The following is a 27,607-nucleotide window of genomic DNA, read 5'->3' on the forward strand; positions in this document are numbered from 1 at the left end:
GCTGCCTCCCCAGTCTGCTTGAGGGCTTTCAGGGTGCCAAAGGTGACTGTGCATTGCAAGTGCCCCGGGACACTGGGGTGTGTGTGTGTGTGTGAGAGCCAGCCCGGGCTTTGTCTAAGGCAGGGGTGGGGAACCTAGAGCCTTGAGGCCACATGTGGTCCTCTAGGTCTTCAAGTTCGGCCCTTTGACTGAAGCGGGCAGGAGGGGGAATGCTGAGGCCTTGGGAGGAGCCTCTAGGCTAGTTTGTCAAAGCAACCCTTAAAGGTGGTCTTCAGACCCCAGGGTCTCCTGGGATGGCAAATCTATTTTCACAGTAGTACTGAGACGTTTTAATTTCTAATATGGTCAGTGTTGATAGGTATGGACCATATAAATAAAAGCTCTTTGAGAGGGGGTCCTCAAAAATTTTTAAATGTGTAAAGGGATCCAAAGACCAAGAAGTTTGAGAACAGCTGCTGTAGGGAGTGAAGGCTAAAAGTGTGGGTAACTTTAAATACTATAGGGCAGGAAGAGCCTTGGGAATGCCCACAGTCAGGGAGCTGGACAGGGAGGAGGATCCAGCAAACGAGACAGAGAGGTAGGATAGAGAAAGAGGGAGGGGGGGAGAGAGACAGAGAAAGAGGGAGGGGTGAGAGAGAGAAGAGGGAGGGAGAGAGACAGAGACATGGAGAGAGACAGAGAAAGGGAGGGGGAGAGAAAGAAGAGGGAGAGGGAGACACAGACATGGAGAGAGACAGAGAAAAAGGGAGGGGGGAAAGAGAGGAGGGAGGGAGAGACAGAGACATGGAGAGAGACAGAGAGAGAGGGAAAGGGGGGAGAGAGAGAAAAGAGAGGAGAGACAGACAGAAACACAGAGAGAGAGAGAGAGAAAAGGAGGGAGAGAGGGAGAGACACGGAGATAGAGAAGGAAGGAGGAGGAATAGAAAGAGACAGGCAGGCAGGCAGACAGAGGTGTCTGAAAACTAGAGGGAGGAGGGCATCAGGGAGACAAGAGTGACCAACAGTGTGAGAGGTCAAGGAGCATGAGGACAGAGAAATGGCTGTTGGCTGTGGCAGCCAGGAGACCCTCGGTCACTTTGGGGCCTGCTTTCATGGAATGATGTGTCAGAAGGCAGACTGAGGAGGGTTTGAAAGAGTGTGAGTGGAGGGGGCGGAGGGGCAGTGTAGACGGTTTTTTCTAGGGGTCTGACTGAGAAGGGGAGAGGCTGAGGACGATTGTTTATAATAACAAACCAAACCAAAGCACCCTCGGTGTGTCCCTGGGTAGGATGTGGCTGTAGGAGGACGGGGCAGGACCCTCTCAGCTCCCTGCCACTCCCCTCCTCTTCCCCTCCCCCCCCCCCCCCCCCCGCCAGGCTCTCCCTGCGGCTCCCCCATGTCTCCCTCTTTGAGATGGTGGTGGGGGAAGACCAGCCACAGGTAGGTAAACTGAGGCCCACAGAAGGGCAGGGGCTTGTCCCCTTTGTGACTCTCGCCCACGTCCTTGAAGAAACCCTCCAAGGAGGACATACTGCTAACCTGGAGGCTCTCCTGCCTTAGGGGTCTCATCCTCTGTGGGTGCCCAGCCCAGTGTTATCTTTCTAGCTTTCTCCATCACACAGGGCACCTCCTCCTGCACTTGGATCCAGCAGGGACCTGGGCTCAAACTGAGTCTGGCATTTCCTGATAAGGTGACCCCAGGACAGACCACCTCACCTCATGAGACTTGTGTTTTCTTCTGTAAAATGGGTATCATCCTACCCAAAGTGCCCCCCTAGAAGGGAAGGGGTGAATTCATCCCTCCTATTCCGGCCTCCCAGTAGCCCCAGGCCTGGCTTCTTTTCCTACTCACACACCACTTCCTCCGGGAAGCCTTCCCTGATGCCCCCCATTCACCTCTCAGATGGGTGGGCCTCTCACAGAAGGCTGTCTGAGAGCTCCCTGGACCTGGGTCCTCCCAGTGCCCACCCCAGGGCTCTGCAGATTCATCCGCATGCAGCTAATCAGTGTTCAGGGGCTGCCCTCAGCCAGGACTAAAAGAACAGCCAAAGGTGGTGGGGTGGGGACCAGCCCCATGCAATGACAAGAACTCGGGGTCTGACGGGGTCTCCTGGCTATGCTCCCAGCAAGAGCAGGAATCCCACCACAACATCCCTGACAAGCCTCTCCTTAAATACCTCTGGGGTTGGGGGGCTCACTACCTCCAAAGACAGCTCGACCACCATTCCCATTGCTAGGGTTTGTCATGCACGAAACTCTACCATCACCCCCTTCCTGGTGGGCTCTCTGGGGGCCAAGCAGACAGGGCTAATGCCACCTCTCCACGAGGACCCTTTTCGATGTTTGAAGACCACCCGAATGGCAGTGAGAAAGGTACTGGGTTGCACTCAGAGGACCATTGTTCAAATTCTGCCTCTGACTCCCCTTGTGCTCTTGGGCAAATCCCCTTCCCTCTCTAGGCCCGTTTTGGACTCGACGGCCTCAAGTTCCCTCTGTCTCTTACACCCAGCCCTGATCCCCAGGCCCCCCATTAACCCTCAGTTCATTTTCCTCGGACACGCTCTAGCTCGCCAGCGCCATCTTGTGGCCAAATGTGCATCCTCAGTGAATGAGGTGGAAGAGAACGCGCATTTATTAAACACCTACTGTGTGCCAGGTCCTATTAGGAGAACTTTGCAAACTTGATCTCATTGGGAGGCAGGTGCTATTATCACCCCCATTTTACAGGTGAGGAAACTGAGGCAGACAGATTAAGTATCTGAGGCAGGATTTGAACTCTGGTCTCTGACTCCTAGACCAGCTGCCTCTTCACCTCACAGGCTCATTGAGCCAGGGTGGACCTCAGGGATCATGGAGCAGGACCCCAAGCCCCCTTCATGGAGATGAGAACCAGGGAAAGAAAGGCCCGAGTGAGTCTGTGGAGGCCTCAGCCCCTCAGAATCTCCCAGGCTGGGCGCTGCCCCTTGGCCTGCCCTGCCCAGCCCAGGTCCCGTGCCTCCAGCACCCACCATTCCCCGACCCCAGTCTGACACAAGACCAGGCACTGGGAGAGACCAGAGACCCCACTCTTCATTCTTCCAGGTGCAAGAACCACGGCCCAGCGGGGGGGAGGGGCTGGCCCCTTCCCCCTCTCCCATGCCTGCTATCTCCCTGCAGGGCTGGCTTGTGGGCCTCCTCCCTTTGAAGCGGTCAGCCCAGCCCTGCCCATCCTCTGTGTGACCCCCGGGCAGAGGCGCTGGCTGCCCCTTCCTGTCTCTAATCTTCCTCCTGCAGGGGCCCCCAGCCCGGACTCCTGACCCTGGCCCCAGCCATCTGGTGGGGGCCTCCATTCCCTTCCGGCCCCCACCCCACCCAGGCTCCGAGGACTGCCCACGTCCTGCGGTCAGCCTCGGCCCTTTGTCCAGAGGGCCTGGCAGCCCTCAAAGAAGGACAGTAGTGGGGCGAGGGCCCTAGCCCCAAAATGAACTAGCTCCATGCGGGGAGCCCCAGGAGAAACCTGGCCTATGAAGGAGCGGGGGGGAGAGGGACGACGGGGAGCCAGGCCGCTAGAGACTAGACTCTTTATTCTCTTAAAAATAGACATTCTCATGTCAAGGGTGGGGGGCACCTGAGACCAGCCCTGGGGGGGCAGAAGTGGGGGAGGGTCAGTTGTTACGGAGCCGGCGAGAGTGCCGATGCACAGCCTCCACAAAGGCGCCAACATGAGCAGGATCCATGTCCGGGTAGATCCCGTGGCCAAGGTTGGCGATGTGCCGCTGGGGCCCAAAGGCATCTAGCATCTGTTCCACGCACTGTCCAATCTTCTCCTGTGGGGAGCACATGGAGGTCAGGTGGGCTGGGGGAGGGGACCCAGGAGGGCACGCTGAGGGGGGCACCTGTGCCCACAGACACAGACTTGGGGGATACCTGTGCCCATGGTCACACGTTGAGGGGGCACCTGTGCCCATGGACACAAACTGAGGGGGCACCTGTGCCCATGGACACAAACTGAGGGGGCACCTGTACCCACGGACACACACTGAAGGGGCACCTGTGCCCATGGACACACTGAGGGGGCACCTGTGCCCATGGAGCCCATAGACCACCCCCCTTACTTCCCCTACCTTGGAGGCGTAGAGGGCACAGGGGTCCAGATTGCCCTGCAAGGTCACCAACTTTCCCACACGTTCCCTGAAACCAGTCATTCAATCAATAAGCATTTACCAGAAGCCAGAGTCACGAAGGCCTATTCCTGGGGGGCTCCCCTACCCCAAAAGCCACCCCCCCCCAACAAATCCACCTTTGTCAGAGGGCCTCCCACTCATACATCATTACATGTGGGGAAGCTGAGGTACAAGAGGGGAAATGACCCATGGAAGGTCACACCATCAGTCCCAAGCAGAGCCTCGAACCCAGGCCCTGGTGACGGAGGCTCCTTGCTCACCGGGCCAGGGCAGGGTTCACTTTCCAGTCAATTCCAACCACTTCGTAGCCGGCCTGGGACAGCTCTTCCAGCGCGTAGTGTCCATCCTTGGCAAAGATGATCTGGGCAGGGGGAGGGCAGAGGTGTCCGTCCCAGGCTGGGACGGACACCTCCGACTTGTGGCTAGTGTGGCCCTGACCCCCCTGGGCCAGGTCTCTCTGGACCCCCCCGCATCTCCCCAGAAGTGCTTTAAGATTAAAATATTTTCCCCATAACAGTCCCAGGGGTCAGAGCAGATGGGGAAACTGAGGCCTGGGGGGCCGATCCAACCCCTGCCACACTCCCCCTCTCCCCCACCCGCCTCCTTTCAGACCCTTGTCCAAGGCGGCCTCACCAAGGGCACCGGTGCCAGCCCCGCCTCCTGCAGCCCGGCCTTCACCCTCTTGGCCACGTCACGGATGTAGGGCAGTGCAAACTCGGAGAAGAGCTCGGGGCCCAGGTGCCCCGCATGAGACTCAAACACCTGCAGGGCCTGAGGGGGGGGGAGGTCAGAGGCTAAGAGGGGGCAGCTCGGAGCTATGGCACCATATGGTCCTGGGAGAAAGCCCACCCTGGGCCTTCCCCTCCCTCCTGCCCCCCCCAGGGACCCTCCACCTCCCTTCCCTCCTGGCCCCCTCCGGGCCCCCCACCTCCCTTCCCTCCTGGCCCCCTCTTGACCCCCCCATCTCCCCTCCCCCCCAGGGGTTCCCCTATCTCCCCTCCCTTCTGCCCCCCTCAGGGGTCTCCCCCACCTCCCCTCCCTCCTGCCCCCCCAGGGACCTCCCACCTCCCTCCCTCCTGCTCCCCTCAGGGGCTCCCCCCACCTCCCCTCCCTCCTGGCCCCTCACCTGGGCCCCTGCAGCCACCTGGCCCACAAGATAGGGGACAAGGACATCAGTGAGGAGGCCCAGTAGGCGGTGACTGGCCTTGGGCCACTGGTAGAGCCACCGTTTGGCCTGGGCCATGGTGTTTGAGCCACCCCCCTCCACCATATAGGACATCAGCGTCCACGGGGCCCCTGAGAAGCCGATGAGGGGCACACGCCCGGCGAGCCGGTGGCGGGTCAGTGTGATGGCCTGGAACACGTAGCCCAGCTCCTTGTTCACGTCTACAGGGGCTTGGAGGCGGTCCAGGTCCTCCTCGTCCCGTAGGGGCGATGGGAAGGTGGGTCCTTTGCCGGGTACCATGGTCACCTGCATGCCCAATGCCTAAAGTGGGGGGCGAGAAGGGAAACCTGAGCCTGAGGGCTGGGCCAGGAGCCAGGATGCCCCTCCCCCCAGGGCCCCCATCATACCTGGGGCACCACCAGGATGTCAGAGAAGATGATGGCAGCATCCAAGGGAAAGCGTCGGAGTGGCTGTGGGTAAACAGAGGCATGAGCCTGGTCCAGGGCACAGCTGCCCAGCATGGGGCACAGAGACGTTCCCAATGGGCTCGGAGCCCAGGGCCAGGGCCCCAGGCCCAGAGTCAAGAGGCTGACCCTCACACGAGACTGGAGGTGCCCTGGGCTCAGTTTTCTCCTCTATGCAATGGGTACCACATTGCTGGCACTCCCTTCCCCCAGGGGGTCCTGGCTCCCAGCAGCCTTGCTCGCCTGGGATCCCTTGTATGACTTGGCCGGACAGGCCTCTGTCTTTGGAACAGGGTGGTGGCTGCCTGGGGGTAAAGGAGGGGCCCTTGGGGCTGTGCCCCTGGAGGACTGAACGTTGGCATCCCCTTCAGGGCATTTGCCTGCCACCCTCATTTCCCCCCACTCTCTTCCCTGAAGCCTCCCTAGATTCCTCCCCAGGCCAGTGTTTTCTGTCTCTGAGCTCTCCACCCGAGGTCCTCCTCACACTTGGCAGCGGCTTCATCCAGGTGGGGTTCACCTGCAGGCCCCTCCCCCCAGTTCTGCAGTGACTCCTCCTCCTCCCATTTTAGAGACACCAAAACTGAGGCTTGAGGAGGAAGAGGAAGCTCTTCTTCAGCTCTAGGGTCCTGGCCTGGGATCTGAGTTCCAGTCACACTCAGGATTGGACAATTTGGAGCCCCGGGCCTGGGAATGGGCAGGCTGTGGGACTCTGGGGTCCTGGCTCGGGACCTCACCTGCAGGGTCAGCTCGCAGCAGGTCTCGGGGGAGCGGCAGGTGACGAAGAAGTCCTGTCCAGCCCGGGTGGCCATGAACTCTGGGGGGAGAGGAGAGTTAAGGGGGTCCTGCCCTGCCGGTCCCCTGCTCCCCCAGCCCCAGGCCTCTTACCTGTCAGGTAGCGGCCTGCCTGGCGCATGCACCACACCGGCGTGTAGTCCGTGGCCTCCCCCCAGGCTGCCCGCAGGAACGTGTCATTCTGCAGCTTGGGGAAGGCCTGGCGGCAGTCCCCGCCTGGGCTAGGATCCGGGCTCTGGCTAATGCTGGGGCTGCAGCTGCTGCTGCGGGAGAGGGTGTGGGAGGGGCCTCAGTCTGGGGCGCCCCACCCCCCTTATCAGCCGTGACCATGCAATGCTCCCGCCTCCCTCCCCCCAAACCTGGAGGCCCAGCACTACCCCCATCCCTCCCCCATCCCCCATCCCACCCCTGCCCTGCCAGGGCCTCCCCAGCACAGCCCCCGGGACCCCTGGGCAGCCAGCATGGAAGAGGGGAGAGGGCTCAGGGGCTGGGGGGAGTTCTGGGGGAGGAAGATGGGAGGCCCTGAGTGCCGAGGCCAGGGCTAAGGTGGGGGGGGCGTCCTGGGGGGTAGGAGGACAGGGAGCCCTGAGTGCCGAGGCCAGGACTAAGGTGGGGTCCTGCGGGGTAGGAGGACAGGGATCCCTGAGTACCGAGGCCAGGGCCAAGGTGGGGGGGGCGTCCTGGGGGTGGGAGGACAGGGAGCCCTGAGGGCCGGGAGCTGGGACGAGGCCGGACTCACCTTACCCCGGTCTCCTCCATCGTGCGGACCCCACTCTCCTCTGCGGGGTCCTGGAGCAGCCCGGGTCTCCTCCGGAAGCCCCGCCCCCAGCCCTGTCGCCCGCCCCGGGGTCCGCCCCCACGCCAGCGAGGTCCCGCCCCACGCCGCTCCTGGGCGCCGCCATGTTGGTGGTCACATGACAGTCCAGGCTTGGGCTCTGGGGAGCTGGGGCTGCCCGAGCCGATGCCTGCAGGACCCCATTACTACCGTAAAGTCCAGAGCAGAGGCGCAGCAGAAGGTCCCAGTGAGGGATGGGCGAGGTCTCGCCAGCCCTCAACTGCTGCAGGTGGCAGTAGGGAAACTGAGGCCCAGAGCGGGGACCTGCTTAGGGTCACTCAGCAAGGAAGCCTCAGAGCTTCACCATTACCCACTGTGACCTCAATTTCCTCGTCTGTAAAATAGGAATTATCAGCACCTCCTTCACATGCTTTTTTGTTGGAAATCTTAAATGAGCTGGGGTCTGCACAGATGTTTCAAACCCAGCTTTGCTGTTCAGTTGTGTCTGACCCTTCGTGACCCCATCTGGGAGTTTCTTGGCAGAGATACTGGGGTGGTTTGTCATTTCCTTCTCCAGCTCATTTTACAGATGAGGAAACTGAGGCAAGCAGGGGGAAGTGACTTGCCCAGGGTCACACAGCTAAGAAGCGCCTGAAGCTAGATTTGAACTCAGGTCTTCCTAATTCTAGGACCTGTGCTCTGTCCACTGCACCTAATGAGTCTCTGGGAACCTTTCCTTCAGACAGTGCCCTCCGTGGAAGACTCCATCGACTCTGCAGATGTGCCCCGTGTCCCAGGGGAGTAACACGGGGATCCTTAGCCCTTCTCCAGCCACGCAAGCCTGGGCTTTCCCTCTGGTTGTCCTTTCAGTGCTAAGGAAAGTGAAGGATGCATGACGAAAGTGCTGGGAGTGCAGAGGGACTCGGTTGGTGGAGGCTCCTGGGAAATACAGTCAGACGTCTGGAGCAAGTCCAGTCAACAAGCATTTATTATGCACGTTGGGTTTGCCAGGGACTGTGCTAAGAGCTGGGGATACAAACACAAGCAAAAAGAAACAGTCCTGCCCTCAAGAGGCTTACATTCCAATGGGGGTGGGGAGGGAACTGCAGAGGGAGAGGGGGGCGCCCAGGAGTGATGGGGAAGCCCAGGGGAGTGTAGGAGTGTAGCCTGATGGGAAATGAGATGGCTGTCCAGGGCTCCCTCCTTGAATAAAGAGATCGCCATTGTTCAATCAGGGGAAGGGAAGGGGTGTGAGTTCCAGGGCGGAAGTGATCTTGCAGGATGAAAAGCTTTCGGGGGTCAGGATGGAGACATCCAGAAGAGGTCAACTTAGTAGAAAACAGGAACAAAGAGAGGCAACCTCTGGGGCAGCTGGACCAGAGTCTGGACAGAAACCAAGCATTGTCCCCAAAGGCAGAGGTTTGAGGAGTGAGTGCATTCCAGGCATGGAGATCCAAGTAATGCAGTTTGACCAGGCCAGTGCACAAAGGGCAGTCCCAGACCCCACCTCTCTTTTTTTAATTAAAAATTGTTTTAGTTTTCAACATTCATTTTTATAAGATTTTGAGTTCCATATTTTTCCCCCTCCCTCTCCTCTCTGCCCAAGACAACAAGCAATTTGCTATAGGCTATATGTGTACAATCGCATCAAACATTTCCACATTAGTCATGTTGTGAAAGAAGAATCAGAAAAAAAAGGGAAAAACCACAATAAAGAAAAAAAGAGAGAAAATAGAGAGCTTCGATCTGCATTCAGACTCCATAGTGAGTCTCTCTTTGCGTGTGGATAGCATATACCATCTTGAGTCTCTTTTAATTGTCTTGGATCGTTGTATTGCTGAGAAGAGCTCAGTCTGTCCAAGTTGGTTATCACACAATGCTGCTGTTACTGTGTACAAGGTTCTCCTGGTTCTGCTCACTTCACTCTGCATCGGTTCATATTAAGTCTTTAGAGGTTTTTCTGAAGTCTGCCTGCTCATGATTTCTTATAGAACGATAGCATTCCATCACACTCATATACCACAGCTTGCTCAGCCATTCCCCCTTGATGGGCATCCCCTCGATTTCCAATTCTCTGCCACCCCAAAAAGAGCTCCTCTCAATATTTTTGTACACGGGACCCCACCTCTCCTCACACAGCCTGAGATCATTGATTTGGATCTGGGAGTGGCTAGATTGTCCACACTCCTCATTTGGCAAATGAGACAGAGAAGTGGCATGGCCAGCCTACGGTCCCACAGACTGTAAGATGCAAAGTCAGGATTCAAGCCCCGGTTGTCCGAAGCCAAATCCAGACTCTGTCGACATGTCCCTTCCTATATGATGATGATGAGCCTCCATATACATTTATCTCATCGGACCCTGCAGTGTCACTTACCTCTTTACCCAGCCTTGACTCCAAACCACTTCCACTTCAATAATTCACTCTAGAATTCTTCGTTCCTTCCTGTGCCAGTTTTTGGACCTGGACGCCCTCGTCTCTGGGATGTATTTAATGATGTATTATTATGTGTCTAATCAAGGCCTACTGGATCGGAGTAGATCAAATCAAGCCTTTTTCAAATCACTGCCAGCTCCCAAGTCTGGCTCAGCAATCCTCATACCGCCCTCCCATAGGACACGTGACAAACCTCCTCCCTCCCCTCACCTGCTGCCTCTTCCTCAAGATCAACACCATCCACCGACCATGAAGTAGGCATCATGACCCCCCTCTCCCTGTCTTTCCTCTTATAAAGGTGGGGGGTCACTTGAATCAAGCAATCAAGTCTGGTAGGAATCGTCTAAACAATTGATCAAAGGCATGCTTAAACCAGTCTTTAATCAATTTGGAAGAAATGAAAGCCATCGGATGAAATAAAATAAACCTACACAAGAAGTGCTGTGGGATTGGTTGAGGAGACTAAGTCACACCAGTGGGGCTCATTTGGAATTCAGCGTGCAAGCCGCAGGCCAGCTCGAGGCAGAAGCAGTCCTGGCCAAGCTCTTGACTGGGAATCACTTGAGGAGAATCATATGGACTCGGTAAGCTTGATCCCGCCTTCCCTGGACTCTCTGTGTATTTGTGGGAGAGTGCGTAATGTTCGGTAAATACATGTTTCTATATACTAATTAAGTCTGACTAATTACTATCAAGTGATAGTGCGTTAGGGAAAGCACACTGGTGGTGTACCATGTATCTTCTGACTCCCTAGCTCAGAGATGGGCAGGCCACACCTGCCTCTCGGTGTTCTAGGGGTAACCCTGAGGGGTTGGGGTCTCTCTTGAGTTATCAGCTCAAGTCCTCCTGCCTCACTTATATTCTCCTCCATTTGTGGGGGCCTGTGACTAGCACCCCACTTCTGTTGAAACACTTAATATTAATTGGCAGAAGACATAGCAAGATCAAGTGTGCAAAAAATCCAGCCCCCCACACCCCAGGGGTATATTCCCTTGAGGGAGAGGTTGAGGATTGGTGACAGATCAGGGCTGATAAAGAGGGCGTGAAGATGGGTACATCTCAGGAGGTCCTCCTTGGCAAGGAGAAGCCCTGCCTCTTTATTAGAGACTGGGGGAGAGAATGGGAGGTGATGACAGGAGGTTTGGGGATGAAGAATAGGGGAGAAGTGGGAACTCTTGTGTGTGGCCTCTATTTTCTTAGTAAAGTAAGAGGCAGGGTGCTTAGGTGAGAGGGAGGGAGGAGCTTGAGGAAAGAAGAACCAGTTCAGAGGTCTCCATGGGAAGTGGGACAGAGCATTCATTCAGAGACCAGGATTGCCTTGCCAAGGTGAGAGCCCAGTTGAAGTTGAATGGATAAACATGTAGTAGACCCGTTCAGCTGCGTTCTATGACTTCTTCCAGCTCTGTTCAGCAGCGTGGGAGTAGGAGCTGAGGATGTCAACGGTGAGGCTAATTCAGGTTTGGAGTTTGACTAGGAATGGTCGAGTGGGTGAGGAAGTCAAAATGACATTAAACTGTAAGCTCCTTGAGGCAGTCACTGTCTTTGCCTTCTTTTGTATCCCCAGCACACAGTAGGCACTTAATAAATGCTTGAAGCCAGAGCAAAAGCGATGTCAGGACAAAGTACTGTGGAGTGGAAGCACGGAAAACGTGGAAGGGATGAAAAATGGGCTTAGGAGTGGTGGAGAATAGAGATGGAGGAGAGTAGGTTGGTCTTACATAAGGTCAGAGGTTTTGATCGAGGAATTGTCCATTGTATCGGGGAGTACCGGTAAGCCATCGTGAGCTTTGGGGATCATGGAGGAGCTTGGGGTTTCAGGAGGCTGAGTCCAGTCCAGGGGCAGGAGCTAGGCTGGACAGGGAGACCCGGAGGCGGGTCCAGGGGCTCCCCGAGGAGGGAGGCACTGACCGCATCTGTGCCAACGGAGGGTCCGAGCAGAGCGGACTTCGAAGGCCGAGGGGCTGCGGAGTGCTGGGGGACCCTCGGACCAGGGCGATGGAAGTGGGGCTGGACCGAGGGGTGGGGCTGGCCAAGGACGCGCAGGGACCCTGGGGAAGCCAGCAGTGGGGGAGCTGGAGAGGACGAGGTCCGGATGGAAGGAAGGGGATTCATTGGGGGGCGGGAGATGCAGGAATGGACAGCAGGCATGGCGGCCTGTCGGGAGGGCGAAGGGAAGGGAGGGGAGGGGCAGGGCCAGCTGGCCACTACGTGTCAGAGCACGGTGTAGCAGAGTCCCACACTCGTGGGCAGCGAGGCACCGGAGCCGTGCTCTGGGGGCTGCGGGACTACGCGGGGCAATACGGCCGTGCTGCGGCTCTACGCGGATCATTACGGGCCGAGCTCGGAGGTCGCCGGCTTTGCGTTGTCTCCTGGCACTGGGTCGGAGGTTCGAATCCCGCCTCCGCGCTGTTGCCCCCGCCGGCTCCCCCTTCCCGCGCCCGGCCATGGCAGGGGGCTCTGCGGCCGAGTCCCCGCACGGGCTGTTGGGCCGGGTGCGCTTCCTGCAGGAAGCGGCCCGCTGCCTCCGCGCCGCCCGCCCGCTGCCGCGGCCGCTGGCCTTCGTGCCCCGTGAGGTCCGCTACAAGCTGTGCAAGGACCCCGCAGGCCCCGGGCCCCCGCGCTGCGTGTTGCCCGTGTGGGCGGTGCCGGACCCCGCCGCCGCCGGCCCCGCAGCCAGGCGTGCCGGGCGAGGCAGCCTGGGCAGCATCGAGGTGCCGCGCGGGGGCTGCGTGCGGGCCACGGGCGAGGAGCTCTGCAACAGTCACGGGCTCTGGGTCAAGCTGACCAGGGTGAGCGGCGTCCGCGGGAAGAGGGGCGGCCCCGGACACCCGGCGTCGGCCCGTGCCCTTCGCCCTCGCCGAGCCGGCACCTCTCCCTGCCCTGGGCTCGGCCGCTTCCGGCTCTGCCCCGGGACCAGCCCCAGCGGAGGGGGGAGGGGAGGGGCGACCCCCCCTCAGGTCCTAGGGGCCCCCCGAAAGACAGAGCCCAGAGCAGAAGAGGCCGCCTTAGCATGTGATGAGCCCCCCACGCCCCGAGGTCTCTCCGCAGAGGCTCCGAGACGGGAGGGAGGAGGGAGGGATGAATGAGGGATGGGTGGATGATGGATGGGTGGAGGGCCCAGCCCCCCTCCTCCATCCCCGCCCCCCCCCCATGGCCCCTAGTCCCGCCCGGGCTGGCGCCTCGGCTCTGAGCCCCTGTCCGTCGCCAGGAGCAGCTGGCCGAGCACCGGAGCAGCTGTGACCTCCCCGAAGGCTGGCTCCTGGCCTGCAAAAATGCCGAGGGCGGGGACCGCCTGGTGCCCGTGGCCTCCATCGACCGCCTGCAGAGGCAGCAGCAGCTCTTCGGGGTGGACTACAGGCCCGTGGTCAGGTCAGCCGGCCGGCCCTCCGGACTGGGCGCCGAGCCAGGACCGGCCTCCGGGACTGGCCGGACCTTTCAGTGCAGCTGGGGCGGGGGGGGGGGGGGGGGGGGGGGGAGAGAGGAAAGAAGGGAGAGAGAGAGATGGGGCAGGGAGGGGGGAGGGGAGATCTGGGCTGAGCTGGGCACTGCCGCCTCATTTAATTCTCACCGCTCTGGGAGCTGCTGTCATTAATGCCCGTTTGCCAAGGAAGCTGGGGGTTCAGTGGCTTGCCTCGTGCCTCCTGAACGTACCTCAAATTCCCCCTGGAATGGAGGGACTAGGAGGAAGGAGCTTAGAGAGGGCGGTGGGCGGCAGCTGCTGAAGGGCCTTTGCTTCTGCTCTCCTCCTCAGGCACGGGGGAGCCAGTGAAGTGTCTTGAGCTGGGGATGGACCTGGTGGGGCCTTCTCCGGGTGGGGCCAGCCTGGGCTCTGGGGCTAGTTCTAGCTTTCACACTTACCCCTCCCCCCCTTGTGCCTGTAGGTGGGAGCAAGTGGTGGACCTGAAATACTCCCTCCGCCTGGGGGCCCAGCCACAGCCCACCGAGGAAGACTCTGAGGCTGTAGAGAGGCTGCTGTAAGTGTTGGAGGAGGGGAGCTCTTTGACTGGGGTGGGGGGAGGGTCTGGGGAGGGAGGAAGCTCTTTTCCTGAATATTTTTAGTTAGATTTGTCTAACTCTGAAAGAGCTTCATTGAAGGCCCCCACTCTTAGAATTTCCTGTCTTTTTCTACTTGTCACTCTTTGCAAGTTTTCCCATCATGGAGGGAGGTCTGGGTCTTCAGGGAGGCTCCAAGGTCTGGGGAATATGGGAATCCCACCCATGTTCCCATCCTTGGCCTGATCTGAGGTGGGGGTGGGGTGGGGCGGGCAGGTATGTGCCACCAACATGGACCTACGAGTGTGACGAGGACCTGGTCCACTTCTTGTATGATCACGTGGGCAAGGAGGATGAGAATTTGGGCAGCGTGAAGCAATATGTGGAGAGTATCGACGTGTCGTCCTACACGGTGAGGTTCAGCCGGAACCCAGAGCCCACTGGGGTGCTCCCATGGTCCCCCACTGTCCCAGGTCTCAAACAACCATGTCCTGCTCCCCTGGGACACAGAGGTAGAAAATGACACCAGCCTGCCCTCAGGGAGCTCCTGCTCGATTTGGCAGCTGGCATTCACACATAGGCGAGTAGAATCACCACAAGGTAGGATATGATGAGAGGGTCCCAGAGGGGTACCTGGGGGTCTGGGGCCTCAGCAAGACTGAGGTGACCCTGAGGCTATAGATCTAAATCAGGCAGTAGAGTGGACAGGCCTGGGATTAGAGGCAGAGGCCCTGGGTTCTCATCCTGTAGTATTACCCTCCACCTATGTAACCTTGGGCAAGGCCTTTCATGACTTCACTGGGCCTTGTTTTCCAGGCAGGATTGGCCTCAATCATGTCTGATTGCTCCAAGGGCCCTCTTGACCTTTCTAGAACAGGTTGGGATGGCTGATCTGGGAATTTCTCCCATTTTCGTGGTCCCCAACTCTCCTATAAAAGGAAGGAAGTCCATCTTCCAAGTTCTACTATATGGCTGCCATGTTTAGCCATCAGAAATGCCCAGGTCTGTTTTGTCCTGGTGGACTTTCCACATATTCCATAGTGTGGTGGCCACAGTGGACACCGTCCTGGTTCTGCTGTCTTCTCTGCATCAGTTCATGTGTTTTCCCCAACTTTCATGGGCATCACTTCTTATGGAGCAGTGACGGTTGGTGGCTTCGTCCCTTCTCCTGCCATAGACACTCGCCTTGTGTCTGGTTCTGTGCTACTACCAAAGGGACTGCTTTGAATATCCTGAGGTCCATGGGGCCTTCCTTTCTGATGGCAGTGCCCCAGGCCAAAGGACTATCATCCCTTTTGTGGGATGATAGTTCCCATTCGATTTCCAGAATGCAGACCCAGGTCTTCTGGCTCTTGGTCCAGGACAGAGTTAGGAGTAGGAGTGGGGGAAGCTGCAAATAGGTTGTCTGTCAGGGAGTTTCCCCACACTGAGAGCTCTTCCAGAATGGATGGGGCTGCCTGAGAGGTGGTGAGCTCCCCATCCCTGGAGGACTTCAAGCATGACTTCTATTTGGGGTGTTCTGGAGGGCTTCCTGTTCAAGCCTGGTTGGATGAGATGCCTCAGAGGGCCCCTCCAGCTCGGGGGGCTCTGACCCTTTCTACGACTCTTTGTGGCTTTGCCAGTTTCTCTGCTCAGATGCACACATAGCTAGCTAGTGAAGAGCCCAGCTGGGATTTGATCCCACAGCTTCTTACTCTGAGGCCAGAGTCATGATGTGTGATTCCCTGAGGAGGGACCTCAGGGGTTGTTTAGCCCACCCCTTTCCTTTACAGGCCCTAAGAGGAGAAGGGTTTTGGCCAAGGTCACACTTAGCCAGGGAATAACCAGGATTGTAACCTAGGGCCCCTGACTCCAGACCAGGTGCTCCAAGTGGTGCCCTTGTGCTGGGGTGGGCTGGGAAGGGAAAGCTGCAGCCTGGCTGCCCTCACCCATCCCTTCTCCTCAGGAGGAATTCAATGTCTCCTGCCTGACAGACGGCAATGCAGACACCTACTGGGAGAGTGATGGGTCTCAATGCCAGCATTGGGTTCGCCTCACCATGAAGAAGGGCACCATTATCAAGTGAGTGCAGGCCTTTCTCCCCCCTGGGCCCAGGGGCCACCCCACTTTCCCCCAGGAGGAGGTCACCTGTGGCCCTTCCTCCCAACCTGACCCTGCCTTCTGGATGAGGGCAGCCAGCCAGTTCTGGGAGGGCCCCCAGAGGAGGGCACCTGGTCAGTTCTGGGAGGGCTCCCTGGGAAGCCCCTCTTTAGTCCTCCTGGTCTTCTGCCAGGAAGCTGTTGCTCACAGTGGACACAACGGATGATAATTTCATGCCCAAGCGAGTGGTTGTGTATGGAGGCGAAGGCGACAACCTGAAGAAGCTGAGCGATGTGAACATTGATGAGTAAGTGGTAGCCCTGGGTGGGGTAGGGGTGGGCACAGTGTTGGGGGTGGGCTGGTGTAGCCCTTCCCTGAGCATCGAATGGAACATTTTTCTCTCCTTGCCCTCTGTGTCCCAGGACCCTGATTGGGGACGTCTGTGTCCTGGAGGACATGACCACCCACCTTCCCATCGTTGAGATCCGCATCGTGGAGTGTCGAGGTGATGAGGAAGGAGCCAGTCCACAGGCGGGGGGAGGTGGAGAAGGAGGGCCAGGCTGAGGGAGGTGGGCCCTGGGCTCTGGGAGTGAGGTGCTTTGGAAGCCCCGTTCCCACCCCTGGCTGCCCATAGCTGGCCTTCTTCCCCATTTTCTTCTCTATAAAATGTAGGGGTTGGACCAGGGGACCTCTGAGGTCCGTCCTTGCAAGCTACCAGACCTTCCTGGCTCATCTGGGAAAGCCTGGGGAGGGGAGGTCAGTGAGGCTTCCATAGGGCAGGAGAAGGACCCTAAGCTCTTCCAGGGGCAGAGGACTGAAGAGGGCAGGCTGGGCCATGGGACAGAGTGGGGGGAGGAGCAGGGCAGAAACTCCCCTGGGGGTCCAGGGGGAGATGAGGGTGGAGCCTGCAGCCAGCTCAGGGAGGGCCTGGGTGGGCCTGGAAGGGGAAGGGGAGAGATGGGGAATATGGAGTCAGTGGCCAGCTGAGAGGCTTTCCCTGTGGCCAGGTCAGAGGGGATGTGGATGTGCCCCAGGGCACAGCCCCTGGCAGTGGGCAGCAGGAGATTGCTGGCTTGTATTTGAGGAGTCAGCATTTGGCTTCAGGTACTGCCTGAGTGTCAGAGAGGCACCTTCCAGCCTCCAAGTTGGAGAGGCCTCGAAGGCCACCTCCAGCCAGGCCTGCCATGAGCACAGATGTCACTCCCCACTTCCCTGCCCCCGATATGTCTGCCTGAAAGAGGTGGGCTTGGGAGGCAGAGGGACAGAGAAGCCCGGGTCAGTGGGAGATAGGAGGGCATCTGGCCTCAGCTGGAGGCTTGTGCTAAACTGTCCTGTAGATAGCTTATCTATACCTACTGTGTTAGCAGCTGGAGATCCAGAGAAAAGCAAAAACCGCCTCTGCCCTAAGGGAGCTTACAGTCCAATGGGGGACAGAACATGTGAATGACTATACCTAAAAGATGCACACAGAGCAGAGAGAAGGTGATCACAGAGGGGCTGGCCCCGGCAGCTGGGGGCTGGGCAAGGCCTCTTGCAGAGGCTGGAGTTTGAGCTGAAGTGCTAAGGAAGCCCAGGATGTGTAGGGGCAACCCCAGGGGGACAGCCAGTGACCATGCCCAGAATTGAGAGATGGAGTGTCTTGTATGAGATGTAGCATGGGGGCCAGCATCACTGCTGCATCTTGGGCTTGTGGGGAGCTGCAGGGTGCAAGGAGGCCGGAGCCACATGGGATTTTAGATTCTATCCTGGAGGCGATAGGGAGTTTATTGAGGGGGGGGTGTGACAGGGTCAGTCCTGCATTGTAGGAAAACATGTTAGTGGCCCATGTTGGGTGGTCTGGAATCGGGGAGGCTCAAGGCAGGCGGACCCCCAGCAGCTACTAAAATAGTCCAGGGATGAAGTGATGAGGGCCTGCACCAGGGGGTGGTATTAGTGTCAGAGGAGAGAAGGGGCCGTATTGGAGATGTTAGGAAGGTAGAAAGTCTTGGGAACAAGATGGGGCCAGGCTGTCAGTGTTTACTCAGTGCCTACTCTGTAGCAAATGCTGCTAAGGGCTAGAAATGAGAGGGAGGGGTCCAGCGTGGCTGGGAGGAAGTTAGGAAGAGGGGGTGGGGGGTGCAGATGGGGGCAGGGAGAAGATAATGAGTCCAGTTCTGGACGTTGAGACGTCTGCTGGATAGCCAGCTGCTGATGTCTGAGGCGGGTGGGGATGGGGGCTTGGGGGTCAGTGCAGGACGGGGATTGTGGTTTGCAGGCCTGTATGTGTGTCACGTATCTCCTGCCTTCTCGGTGGGCTGGGGAGAATGCGACACTGAAAATGAAAATATTTAAATTAAAGAGGAGAGAAGCGTCAGCCTCGAGATGGTAATTCTGCCCTTGGTGCTGGTGAGCTCCCTGAGGGAGAAGGGGGAGGAGGCTTGGTCACCAGTGGCTCCTGCTCGGGTTTCAGCAGAAGAGGCTGCATTGAAGCCGGGGGCTCGGGAAGCTTCGGGGGTCACACTCACACCATCCCTCCCTGGCAGATGATGGGATTGATGTTCGCCTTCGTGGAGTCAAGATCAAATCCTCCAGACAGCGAGACCTGGGCCTGAGCGCCAGTATGTTCCAGCCTGCCAGCCTGGTACGCTACCCACGCCTGGAGGGCACAGCGCCTGAAATCCTGTACCGCCGGGCTGTGCTGCTGCAGAGGTGCTGAGGCTTGGGCCCCCTGGGTAACCCCCGAGCTGGCTCCGTCTGGTCCAGCGGCATCACTCCCCCCATCTTGGTGCCAGCAGCCATCGGAGCCTGGGTGGCTCCCGGGAGATTCCCCTTCCCTCCTCCCCACCCCAGCTAGACTGGGTCCCTCCTGCAGCTCGAATCTCTGCCACCAGGTTTATCAAGGTCCTGGACAGTGTCCTCCACCACCTCGTGCCTGCCTGGGACTACAGCCTGGGCACCTTCAGTTACATCAAGGTGAGTGCCCAGGCCTAGAGAGGAGGCAGAGCCTGGGGGCCTGGGAGACCCCCTCAGCGAAGGCCCCCGAGGCTGGATCCAAACAGCCATGCTGTCTCTGGCATATGCTGGGATACCTCCAGTGACAGGGAGCTTACTACCTCTCTTCCTCCTCACCCCCAAGGACTTTTACAAAGATTCTCTCTTGACCCTCACAGCAACCCCGGGAGTTAGGTGCTGGTGTCACCCCCATTTTACAGATGGGGAAATTGAGATAAACAGAGCTTGCCCAGGGCTGCACAGCTAGTATGTGCCTGGGGCTGGATTTGAACTCAGGCCTCCCCTACTCCCCTGGTGTTCTGCTCACTGTGTGCCACCTAGCTGCCCCTTCCAGGTCAGGGACAGAGATGGGCAGTGAGCTCACACAGTGACTGGGTGGCAAAGCAGGGATTGAGGATTACGGAATTTACAAAGGAGAAACTGAGGCACAGAAAGAAGGGGGTTGTCCAGTGAGCAGCTGCCCATTGTGAGCTCAGGCCTGTGCCTCTGCTCCAGACTTTTCTCCCCCACCACTGTGCTTGCCCAGGAGCTTTCCGGGGGGCAGCACTGTAGGGGGGGCATGGCCAGGGGGGCCTCATGCAGCATGTCTCCCCACCCTCCCCAGCAAGTGAAGCAGTTCCTGCTGCTGTCTCGCCGGCGCCCGGCCCTGGTGTCCCAGTGTCTGCGGGACTCAGAGAGCAGCAAGCCGAGCAGCATGCCCCGTCTGTACATCAACCGCCGGCTGGCCATGGAGCACCGCGACTGCCCGGCCCGGGACCCCAGCTGCAAGAACGCAGTCTTCACCCAGGTCTGCAGCTGCCTGAGGCCGGGGGTGGGGGGGGCATGCTGGCGGGCTGGGGTGGGGGGGCCTGCCAGAGGCCCCTCATGCTCTCCTCCCCTCCCTACCCCAGGTGTACGAGGGCCTCAAACCATCTGACAAATACGAGAAGCCTCTGGACTACAGGTGTGTCGTGGCGTGGCTGCTCCTGCCCTTCTCACCCCTGTTCCAAACCTTTCTGTGGCTCTCTGCTGCCGGCCAGACAACATGCAACCACCCCTTCTGGCCTGGCATTCAAGGCCCTCTTTTGCCTCCAGGGGCGTTTGCTCACACTGCTTATTTGCCCATCCATCCATCCATCCATCCATCCATCCATCCATCCATCCATCCAGTAAACAAAGCAAGCATTTATTAAGCACCTTCTGTATGCTGACCACTGTGCTGGGCCGGGAGGAGATAGGGTTTAGGGATGGACCTGGGCCCTCCTGACCTCAGGGAGATCCCTTTTGAGGAGGGGGAGACAGGGACACAGTCATGGATGGAGGGCTGTACTCATCACCGTCACAGCATGAGGGTGTTCTAGAGGGGCTGGCCTCTGGCTCTCTGGGATTCTCTGTCATGATCAGGAGCATAGAAGGGCCCTGTCACAGTGAGGCACTGACCGGCGCATCTGAGGGTGAGGCCAATCCAGACCTGCACGGGAATCCATCTGCAGCATCTCCAGCCAGGGAGTGTCCAGTCTGTGCTTGGATACCTCCAGTGATGGGGAGCTCACTCCCTCTCATAGCAGCTCATTCCTCTCTCTCGAGGACCACTCTTGGGACCATTGATCCTGAATTGGCTTTTCTCACCCGTTGTTCTTGGTTCTGTCCACACAGAACAAGGCCGATCTCTCCTCCGTGGCTCAGCCCTTCGCGTACTTGGAGGCGGCCTCCTCTGCCTCCCAAACCTTCCCCTGTCCAGGTTAAACATCCCTATCTTTGGTCGATTCTCATGGTCTTCACTGCCCTAGTTATCCCCCTGGATACTGGCCACCTGTCCCTGTCCTTCCCCTAGAAGGCGAGCTTTCCATCTGAACTGCCCCCCTGCTGCCCAGAGCAGAGACTTTGGTCTTGGTCATCTGACTTTGAACTTGACACTGTACCCCGTGGTCTTAGTCTTACTTCCCTGGTCCAGCCCCCTCTAACAGAGGAGCACACTGAAGTACAGAGGGGAGGGGGCCTTGCCCAGACACACAGGCAGTTCAGGGATTTCCTTGGTCCTGCCCCAGGTGCCAGTTGGGGCAAGGTCTTGTGGGATATTTCGTGGCCTGGTCTGCTCTTCTGCCCCCACCCTTACCTGGTAAATTCACATCTAACAATGCCAGTTCCTTCAAAAAGGCCTCCCTCACCAGTTCTGTCTCGAACTCCCCCGCCCTCCAGTGACCTGTTGTTCCTGGCCGTCTTAGCTCTGGGTGTGTGTTTCATCCCCGCGCTGGCCCGTGAGCCCAAGGGGGCAGGATCACATCTGTCTCGGCATACAGTTGGTGTTTAATACACGTGCATGGAATGAAGTGGATGGTGCCATGCATTTACTTCCCTACCCCAGGGCAGCATGTGCGGGGGGGGCCGAGGGCAGAAATCTGGCTCTGGATAGGCCCTGATAGAACCAGGCTGGACCAGCCAGCCACGTGATTGGGACCCCTCCTCTCCTGGCAGGTGGCCCCTTCGCTATGACCAATGGTGGGAGTGCAAGTTCATTGCTGAAGGCATCATCGACCAAGGTGAGGACAGGTTGGGAGAGCTGGGCACCGGCAGGGCCAGAGGGGGCTGTCGCAGCAGGTATCAAGCAGGGAGCCCCTCCACAACACATCCAGCTCATAGTTGGGTCCCTCTGAGGAGGGATGGGGAAGTCACTACCTACCTTTGGGACAGTGGAGAGGTTTTCCTTCAGCTGAGCTTGAATTTGACCTTTTCTGATCCATCCCCCCACCCCACCCCAAACATGTCCACATTGTGCCTGGTCCTGTCTTCTGAGGCCAAGCAGACCTAAGCTAAGCCCCTTGGGACAGCCCTCGGGCATCTTAGAGTCTAAATCTGTCCCAGAACAGACAGTTGTCTGGGTCAGGGCAGGTTCCAGGATTGTAAATGTATTATTTCATTTTTTTTTCGGGGGTGTCTATGACTCCAGGGGGTGGTTTCCGGGACAGCCTGGCTGACATGTCTGAGGAGCTGTGCCCCAGTTCAGCCGACACTCCTGTTCCCTTGCCTTTCTTCGTCCGCACAGCAAACCAGGTGGGTAGGATCAAGGCACGGGGAACAGGAGAGAAAGGCCCAGGGGCAAAGAGGGGAGCAGGGTGGCCTGGGTGGGAAGGTAGAAGGCCCACCCATGTGCCAGGTGCCTGGAGACTGGTATGAGCCTGCAGTGGGAGGTTGCAGCCAGGCTGGAAGAGGCTGGCCCAGGGGGGCCTGGGCAGATGAGGATGGGTGGGGTCCTTAGGACCCGGTGATGCTGACCATGCAGATGCAGTGTGTCCTGGTTTTATTGGGCTGACAGCAGCTATGCTGGGGGGATGCAAATATTAGCAGCCCTGTTTCAGCAGAGAGGCCGAGGCCGAGGCCTAGGCAGGGGAGGTACCACGACCAGTAAGTGGGTGGAATCAGGTCTCTGTCGGGCACCTACTATGTGCCCGGCAGAGGTGGCTAGTGGTCAAGGGACGAGACAGTGGGAGGTTATGGATGGATGCTGGGGCCAGAAGTCTTTTAATTCTGGGGAGCTCTGAAAGCAGAGCTGTTGGGATAGGCTTTAGGGGCAGGGAGAGCTTGGAGGCAGGAAGGGAGGAGAGGACCCTCCAGTCTGAAGCAGGAGGCCCAGGGCTAGGTGTAGAGGGGGAGCCTCTTGGGGCTCTGCCCTGGCCTGCCCGGGTGAGGGGTGGGAGCCATAGGATGGTAGGAGAGGCCCATGTTTGGGGGCAGGGAGGCACTGTCATAGTTTGTTTGCAAAGGTCCCATCTGGCCTGGTGCCCGCCCTCATTAAACCTTGTATAAGCCACTGAGGCGTATTTGACTCTGGCATGTCAGGGAGGTGTAGGAGGCGTCTCCAGAGAGGACCTGCCGAGGTCCCTCCTGATCCAGGGTCTGGGGCAGCTTCCTGGCATCGGGCTGAGTCTATGGTGCCAGGGGGCAGCACTCCCTCACCCCCACGGGCCCTTCAGCCTGACAGCCCCCATCTCCCCTGCCAGGGCAATGGAACCGGTGAGGCCCGGGACATGTACGTCCCCAACCCTTCCTGCCGAGAGTTTGCCAAGTACGAGTGGATTGGGCAGCTGATGGGTGCTGCCCTCAGGGGCAAGGAGTTCTTGGTGAGTGGGTGGCACTGAGGGATGGTGCTCTGGCCAGGGTGGTCCCAGGGAGGGAAGGAAGGCTGGGCCCTGGCTGAGCCACAGGGGGCAGGTTGGGGGGACCCTGGCTAATTGCCTCAAAGGGGCAGTGTGGTACAGGGGGAAGTACACTGGCTTTGGCGTCAGGGGCCCCAGGTTCAAATCCTGTCTCTGTGACCCTCAGCGAGTCACTTGGTTTCTGCTGAGACTCCTGTGAAGTAGGGACTAGAATCCTCAATCATTGGTCCATGGCATCCACACAGTGTGGCCCTTGTCCTGGCAGGTGCTGGCTCTACCTGGCTTCGTGTGGAAGCAGCTCTCAGGGGAGGAGGTGAGCTGGAGCAAAGACTTCTCTGCTGTGGACTCTGTGCTGGTGAGTGGCTGCCAGGAGACCATGAGTCCGGCCAGCCATCAGGACACGTTTCCTGATGGTGGGAGCTAGGCAGAGGGGGCCCGCTTCCTTGGGTGGTGAGCTCCCCAGCCCCTCACACTGTCTTACAGCTGCCCCTCCCTCTTCCTGGGGCCAGGTGAAGCTCCTGGAGGCCATGGAAATGATGGACAAGGAGACCTTTGACTTCAAGTTTGGGCAGGAGCTGACGTACACCACAGTGCTCAGCGACCAGCGCATGGTGGAGCTTTTGCCTGGTGGGGCATCCATGGCCGTGCTCTATGAGGACCGTGGGCGCTTCATCGAGCTGGTGCAGAAAGCCAGGCTGGAAGAGAGCAAGGAGCAGGTGGGTAGCCTGGAGGTCATGGGAATGGGGCAGGCCGGGAACAGAGGGGCAGTGACTTACCCAGGACCTCCGAGGACCACCCAGCACAGCATGTGGGGCGGAGCCAAGCTGCCCACCTGGGTCCACTGCTGGAGGGGAAGGCGGGGACCCCTGTCCCCAGGGCTGAGCTGTGCTTCCCCCTCCCACCCAGGTGGCTGCCATGCAGAAGGGGCTGCTGAAGGTGGTGCCCCAAGCAGTGTTAGACCTGCTGACCTGGCAGGAGCTAGAGAAGAAGGTGTGTGGGGACCCTGAAGTCACAGTGGATGCCCTTCGTAAGCTGAGTGAGTTGTGGCCTCAGACGTCACTGGGTTGGCATGGGGAGGGGGACAGCGGAGAGGGCTCTGGGCTGGGATGTCAGCTGCTTCCCTGGGTGGGGGTGGAGATAGGAACGCAGCTGATCTCTGGGGATGCTTTTGGCTGAGAATCCTCCAGTTCCAGGGCAACACCTCACACTCCTTCCCTCTTTCTCCCCTGTCTGTCTCTTTTTGTCTCTGCCATAGCCCGATTTGAGGACTTTGAGCCATCAGACACCCGTGTGCAATATTTCTGGGAGGCCCTCAACAACTTCACTAATGGTGAGTAGATGTGGGGCCAGTCCGACCTTTACTGTCCATCCTTATGGTTACCTCTTGTGCCCAAATGGAGGGGGCTGCTTGGATGGGGAGTGAGTTCCTGATCACAGGAGGGTTTCCAGTGATGTCTGATCTGGCCTCCTTCCTCAGAGGACCGGAGCCGCTTTCTCCGCTTTGTCACTGGCCGGAGTCGCCTGCCCGCCCGCATCTACATCTATCCAGACAAGCTGGGGTGAGTGGGGTGCATGAGGGTGGGGAGGAATAGGGAGTGGCTGCCTGGAGGAGGAGGAAACTGGTTGGGAATATCCTATAGTCCTGCCCAAGATGAGGTGGACCTGATGAGAAATCAGTGTGACGTTGAGAGATGCTGGCCCGGCTCTGCCTGGGGTGACCCCTCCCTGGATGCTTACTGCCTCTTCCATATCACATGGGGTCTGGGCTTGATGGCTTCCAGGGTCCCCTCCGGCTCTCAGCCTTGCCGCTCACTGGGTGCCCAACACTCTCAGGGTCCCAGGGATGATGCTAGATGTGGATGTCTGGGGGTGGCACCCACAGAGGGTAGACTGGGAAGGGACCCCCTTTCACTGCCTTGCCCGAATGGGAGTCCCCTGCAGCTCTGAGGGTTCAGGGGGCCCTGGTTCCTGACCTCTTGGCTTCTCGCCCCCCAGCTCAGAAACAACTGATGCCCTGCCTGAGTCTTCCACCTGCTCCAGCACCCTCTTCCTGCCCCATTACATCAGGTGAGTGCTCGCCTCTCCACTTGGCCCAGAAAGCCCCCTACAGGGGTTTGAGGGGCTGGCTTGGGGAGGAGGGAGCAGCCTCTTTCTGCAGCAGTGGGAGGGAAGCAGAGAGGGACATTGAGGCCAGACAGCAGGAAAAATGACTTTGTAGTCATCAACTGACCCAGAGTGAAACAGACCACTTTGGTGGGTAATGAGCTCCCCGTCACTGGAGGTTCCCAAGCAGGAGGCTGACTGACCAGAAGTGTTGTGGAGGGGATTCCTAGAAGGGAGCTGGGCCAGGTTGGACCCGGTGGACCCCCAGGTCCCCTGAGAGCCTCATGAGTGTGTCCCTCCCAACACATTCGTTTCTGTGCTTATTGATGGAGTTCAGGGCTGGGGAGCAAGATATTTGGGTCCTCCCCCCCACTACCCCTGCCTCATTTTCCTTATACGTGGATACCATCCCCTCTCTCTTTCCCTTCCTCTCCCCACATAGTGCCAAGGTGTGTGAGGAGAAGCTGAGATATGCTGCCTACAACTGTGTAGCGATTGACACGGACATGAGCCCCTGGGAGGAGTGAGCTCCCCAGCCTGCCCCCAGGCAGGTTGGCACTGGGCTCTGGACAGCAGCGAGTGCCTTCTCTACTGTGCCTCTGCTGGGGGGGCTGATGCCCTCTGCTTCCACCTCAAGGGGGACTGGAAGGCAGCTCCTGCCCCAATAAACCACTTCACTCCTCTCTTGGGCGCTCTGTGGTTTCTTAGAGTCCTGGGGGTGCCGGGGTCAAGCCAGCCTCTGGTCTGCCTGGTCTCAAGTGCCTTTGAGGGCCTAGAAATCATCAGCCCAGGGCATCAGGGCCTGGTGCTTTCCTGAAGGAGCCTAGTATGGAGTGGGCAGGACCAGGGGCTGGGTTCTGATACTACCTGGCTTCAAGTTCCATCCCCACCACTTGGTGCCCCTGGCACCTGGGAGATTCTGTTTTCTTCTCTGACAGACAGTTCTGCCTATCCTTGCACTCCCTCCCAAGGTACATTCTTAGGAGGTTACTTTAGGAGAAACAGTCATTACTTCTTTGCAGGCCTCTTCTCTTCTTGGGTTTTTCTTGGGGTGGAGGTGGGGGCTGGAAAGAGGCCTGAAATCCTGCTTTGGGGCTGTGAGCTCTCCCCACCAGACATAGCCCTCGCAGGAACCTCGTGAGAGTGGGACCCTGGGGGACAACCAGAGAAGCCTTGTGTCTCCCTTTAAGGCCAGAGGGGCCTGACTTTCCTTGTCTCACTGACCCCTTTGGTAGGCCAGAGGGTGAAGTCTGTGGACCCCTACTCAGAGGAATGCTTTTAAATGCTATATATACAATGCAGATAATTACAAAGGAAACCAGTTATAGTAAAAGACAGTTAGCATATGTTTAAAACAAAACAAAGACAAGCTTGGCAGACCCCAAATTAAGAACCCCTCCTTAAGAGATTGTCCACTTACGGGGCTTTTGGATTCTTCCCTGAGGGCACATGTTGGGGTGAGGGCTGAGTCTATCCTCACATCCAGGTCACCTTCTCTTTTGTCCACAGCAGTGGTGGAGAAGAGAGGGCCTTGGCCACACCCTCAGAGGGTTCACTAATCCAGATGTTCAGTGTCCTTCTAAAACACAGCTCCCAGAACTGGCCAGACTCCAGAGATGTGTGGTCTAACTAGGGCCGAGTAAGGGAGGGAAGATCACTTCCTTCCTTGTTTCCTGGAGCTTGGTTTCTTCTCATGGGCTTCCTTGGTCACCCCATCATGCTGTTGGCTCCCAGTGAACTTACAGTCAATCCACTAAAACACCTCAGATCTTCTCCCCATAAACTGTTCATTATGACTCCCTTATCCTATGCTTGTGATGCTGATTGTTTGAACCCAAGTGTAAAATTTTACATTTATTCCTCTTGTGTTTTGTCTGCAAAGACCCTCATGTCGAAGTTACTTGTGTGCTCTTCCATTAGATTAGAAGCTGCTTGAGAACAGGAGCTTAATGTTTAATATGATGGTGGTCTTCGTAGACTGGGGCTCCTTTTCCCAATTCCCACCCTTGCTGATGGATCATGTCCCCCAGGGGCCTGGCTACATCTCCCCTTTATGGTTCTAGGTGTACCCCTGCAAGGTGGTGGGGTATCTTATTAGTGCTTGCCCCCATTCTGGTGGGTTTCCTTCACCATCGATCACTAGCTTTCTCTGCAATGTCTTCTAACCAGTGCCAGTTAATACTTCCTCCGTATCATTGGTACCACTAATTAGCACCCTCAATATCAATTTGGCCAATTAACATCAAGTAGCTTTTACCAAAAAAAGTTTACTCAGAAGAATTTGCTAGGTTAGAAGTACAGAAACTTCCCCCAAACGGACACACTCTCCTGTATACTGCCTCAGTCCTTGGGGAAAAATGGGCTCCAGATGAAAGCTGGAAAATGCGCTGGATTTGCAGGCACAGGATGTGGGTTCAAGTCTAGGCTTGACCATTTACTACCAGGTCACCTGGCTAGGCCTCAGTTTCCCATCTGTAAAAAGAAGCGTTTGTCCCCTTTCAGCTTTAAATCGATAATCTCTGACCTCCTGCCT

General features: G+C 58.0%; 2 protein-coding genes across 5 annotated transcripts; one reads left to right on the forward strand and one right to left on the reverse strand.

Moving 5' to 3' along the window:
• Positions 1-3,522: 3,522 nt before the first annotated feature.
• UROD (uroporphyrinogen decarboxylase) lies at positions 3,523-7,420 on the reverse strand. Of its 2 annotated transcripts, none has more exons than XM_036756364.1 (9): positions 7,303-7,420; positions 6,657-6,826; positions 6,506-6,585; positions 5,715-5,777; positions 5,269-5,628; positions 4,776-4,913; positions 4,403-4,503; positions 4,083-4,149; positions 3,523-3,785 (listed from the first exon to the last, which is right to left on the reverse strand). In XM_036756364.1, the coding sequence occupies exons 1-9, from the start codon at positions 7,320-7,322 to the stop codon at positions 3,624-3,626; spliced, it is 1,161 nt and encodes a 386-aa protein (XP_036612259.1). In that variant the 5' UTR covers positions 7,323-7,420; the 3' UTR covers positions 3,523-3,623. The 2 variants fall into 2 exon arrangements, with proteins under 2 accessions (XP_036612259.1, XP_036612260.1); XM_036756365.1 differs by having other exon boundaries at positions 3,527-3,785; positions 6,657-6,823; positions 7,303-7,390.
• A 4,700-nt stretch (positions 7,421-12,120) lies between these two features.
• Positions 12,121-25,762, forward strand: HECTD3 (HECT domain E3 ubiquitin protein ligase 3). 3 transcript variants are annotated; one of them, XM_036756732.1, is made up of 21 exons: positions 12,121-12,564; positions 12,984-13,144; positions 13,657-13,749; positions 14,045-14,180; positions 15,714-15,829; positions 16,041-16,154; positions 16,270-16,352; positions 18,370-18,535; positions 18,718-18,799; positions 19,443-19,625; positions 19,729-19,781; positions 21,293-21,357; positions 21,765-21,868; positions 22,816-22,935; positions 23,237-23,326; positions 23,481-23,687; positions 23,878-24,007; positions 24,227-24,301; positions 24,449-24,530; positions 24,967-25,038; positions 25,517-25,762. In XM_036756732.1, exons 1-21 carry the CDS (start codon positions 12,220-12,222, stop codon positions 25,599-25,601), a joined length of 2,562 nt encoding a protein of 853 aa, XP_036612627.1. In that variant the 5' UTR covers positions 12,121-12,219; the 3' UTR covers positions 25,602-25,762. The 3 variants fall into 3 exon arrangements, with proteins under 3 accessions (XP_036612627.1, XP_036612628.1, XP_036612629.1); XM_036756733.1 differs by having other exon boundaries at positions 12,990-13,144; XM_036756734.1 differs by lacking the exon at positions 12,121-12,564 and adding an exon at positions 12,754-12,811.
• The last annotated feature ends 1,845 nt before the right edge of the window (positions 25,763-27,607 follow it).

This window comes from Trichosurus vulpecula, chromosome 4 (genome assembly GCF_011100635.1).
Source record: "Trichosurus vulpecula isolate mTriVul1 chromosome 4, mTriVul1.pri, whole genome shotgun sequence".
NCBI lineage: Eukaryota > Metazoa > Chordata > Mammalia > Diprotodontia > Phalangeridae > Trichosurus > Trichosurus vulpecula.

What these genes read in the sequence shown, in the direction of transcription:
- HECTD3 (XM_036756732.1), top strand. Translation starts at nt 12,220, where the DNA reads ATGGCAGGGGGCTCTGCGGCCGAGTCCCCGCACGGGCTGTTGGGCCGG. An exon ending in GAGGCTGTAGAGAGGCTGCT is followed by an intron (nt 13,750 to 14,044) that starts GTAAGTGTTGGA and finishes TGGGGCGGGCAG; the next exon opens with GTATGTGCCACCAACATGGA. An exon ending in AGAACGCAGTCTTCACCCAG is followed by an intron (nt 19,626 to 19,728) that starts GTCTGCAGCTGC and finishes TCCCTACCCCAG; the next exon opens with GTGTACGAGGGCCTCAAACC.
- UROD (XM_036756364.1), bottom strand. Translation starts at nt 7,322, where the DNA reads ATGGAGGAGACCGGGGTAAG. An exon ending in AGGTGGCTGCAGGGGCCCAG is followed by an intron (nt 4,914 to 5,268) that starts GTGAGGGGCCAG and finishes CCCCCCCCTCAG; the next exon opens with GCCCTGCAGGTGTTTGAGTC. An exon ending in GTGCCCTCTACGCCTCCAAG is followed by an intron (nt 3,786 to 4,082) that starts GTAGGGGAAGTA and finishes TGCTCCCCACAG; the next exon opens with GAGAAGATTGGACAGTGCGT.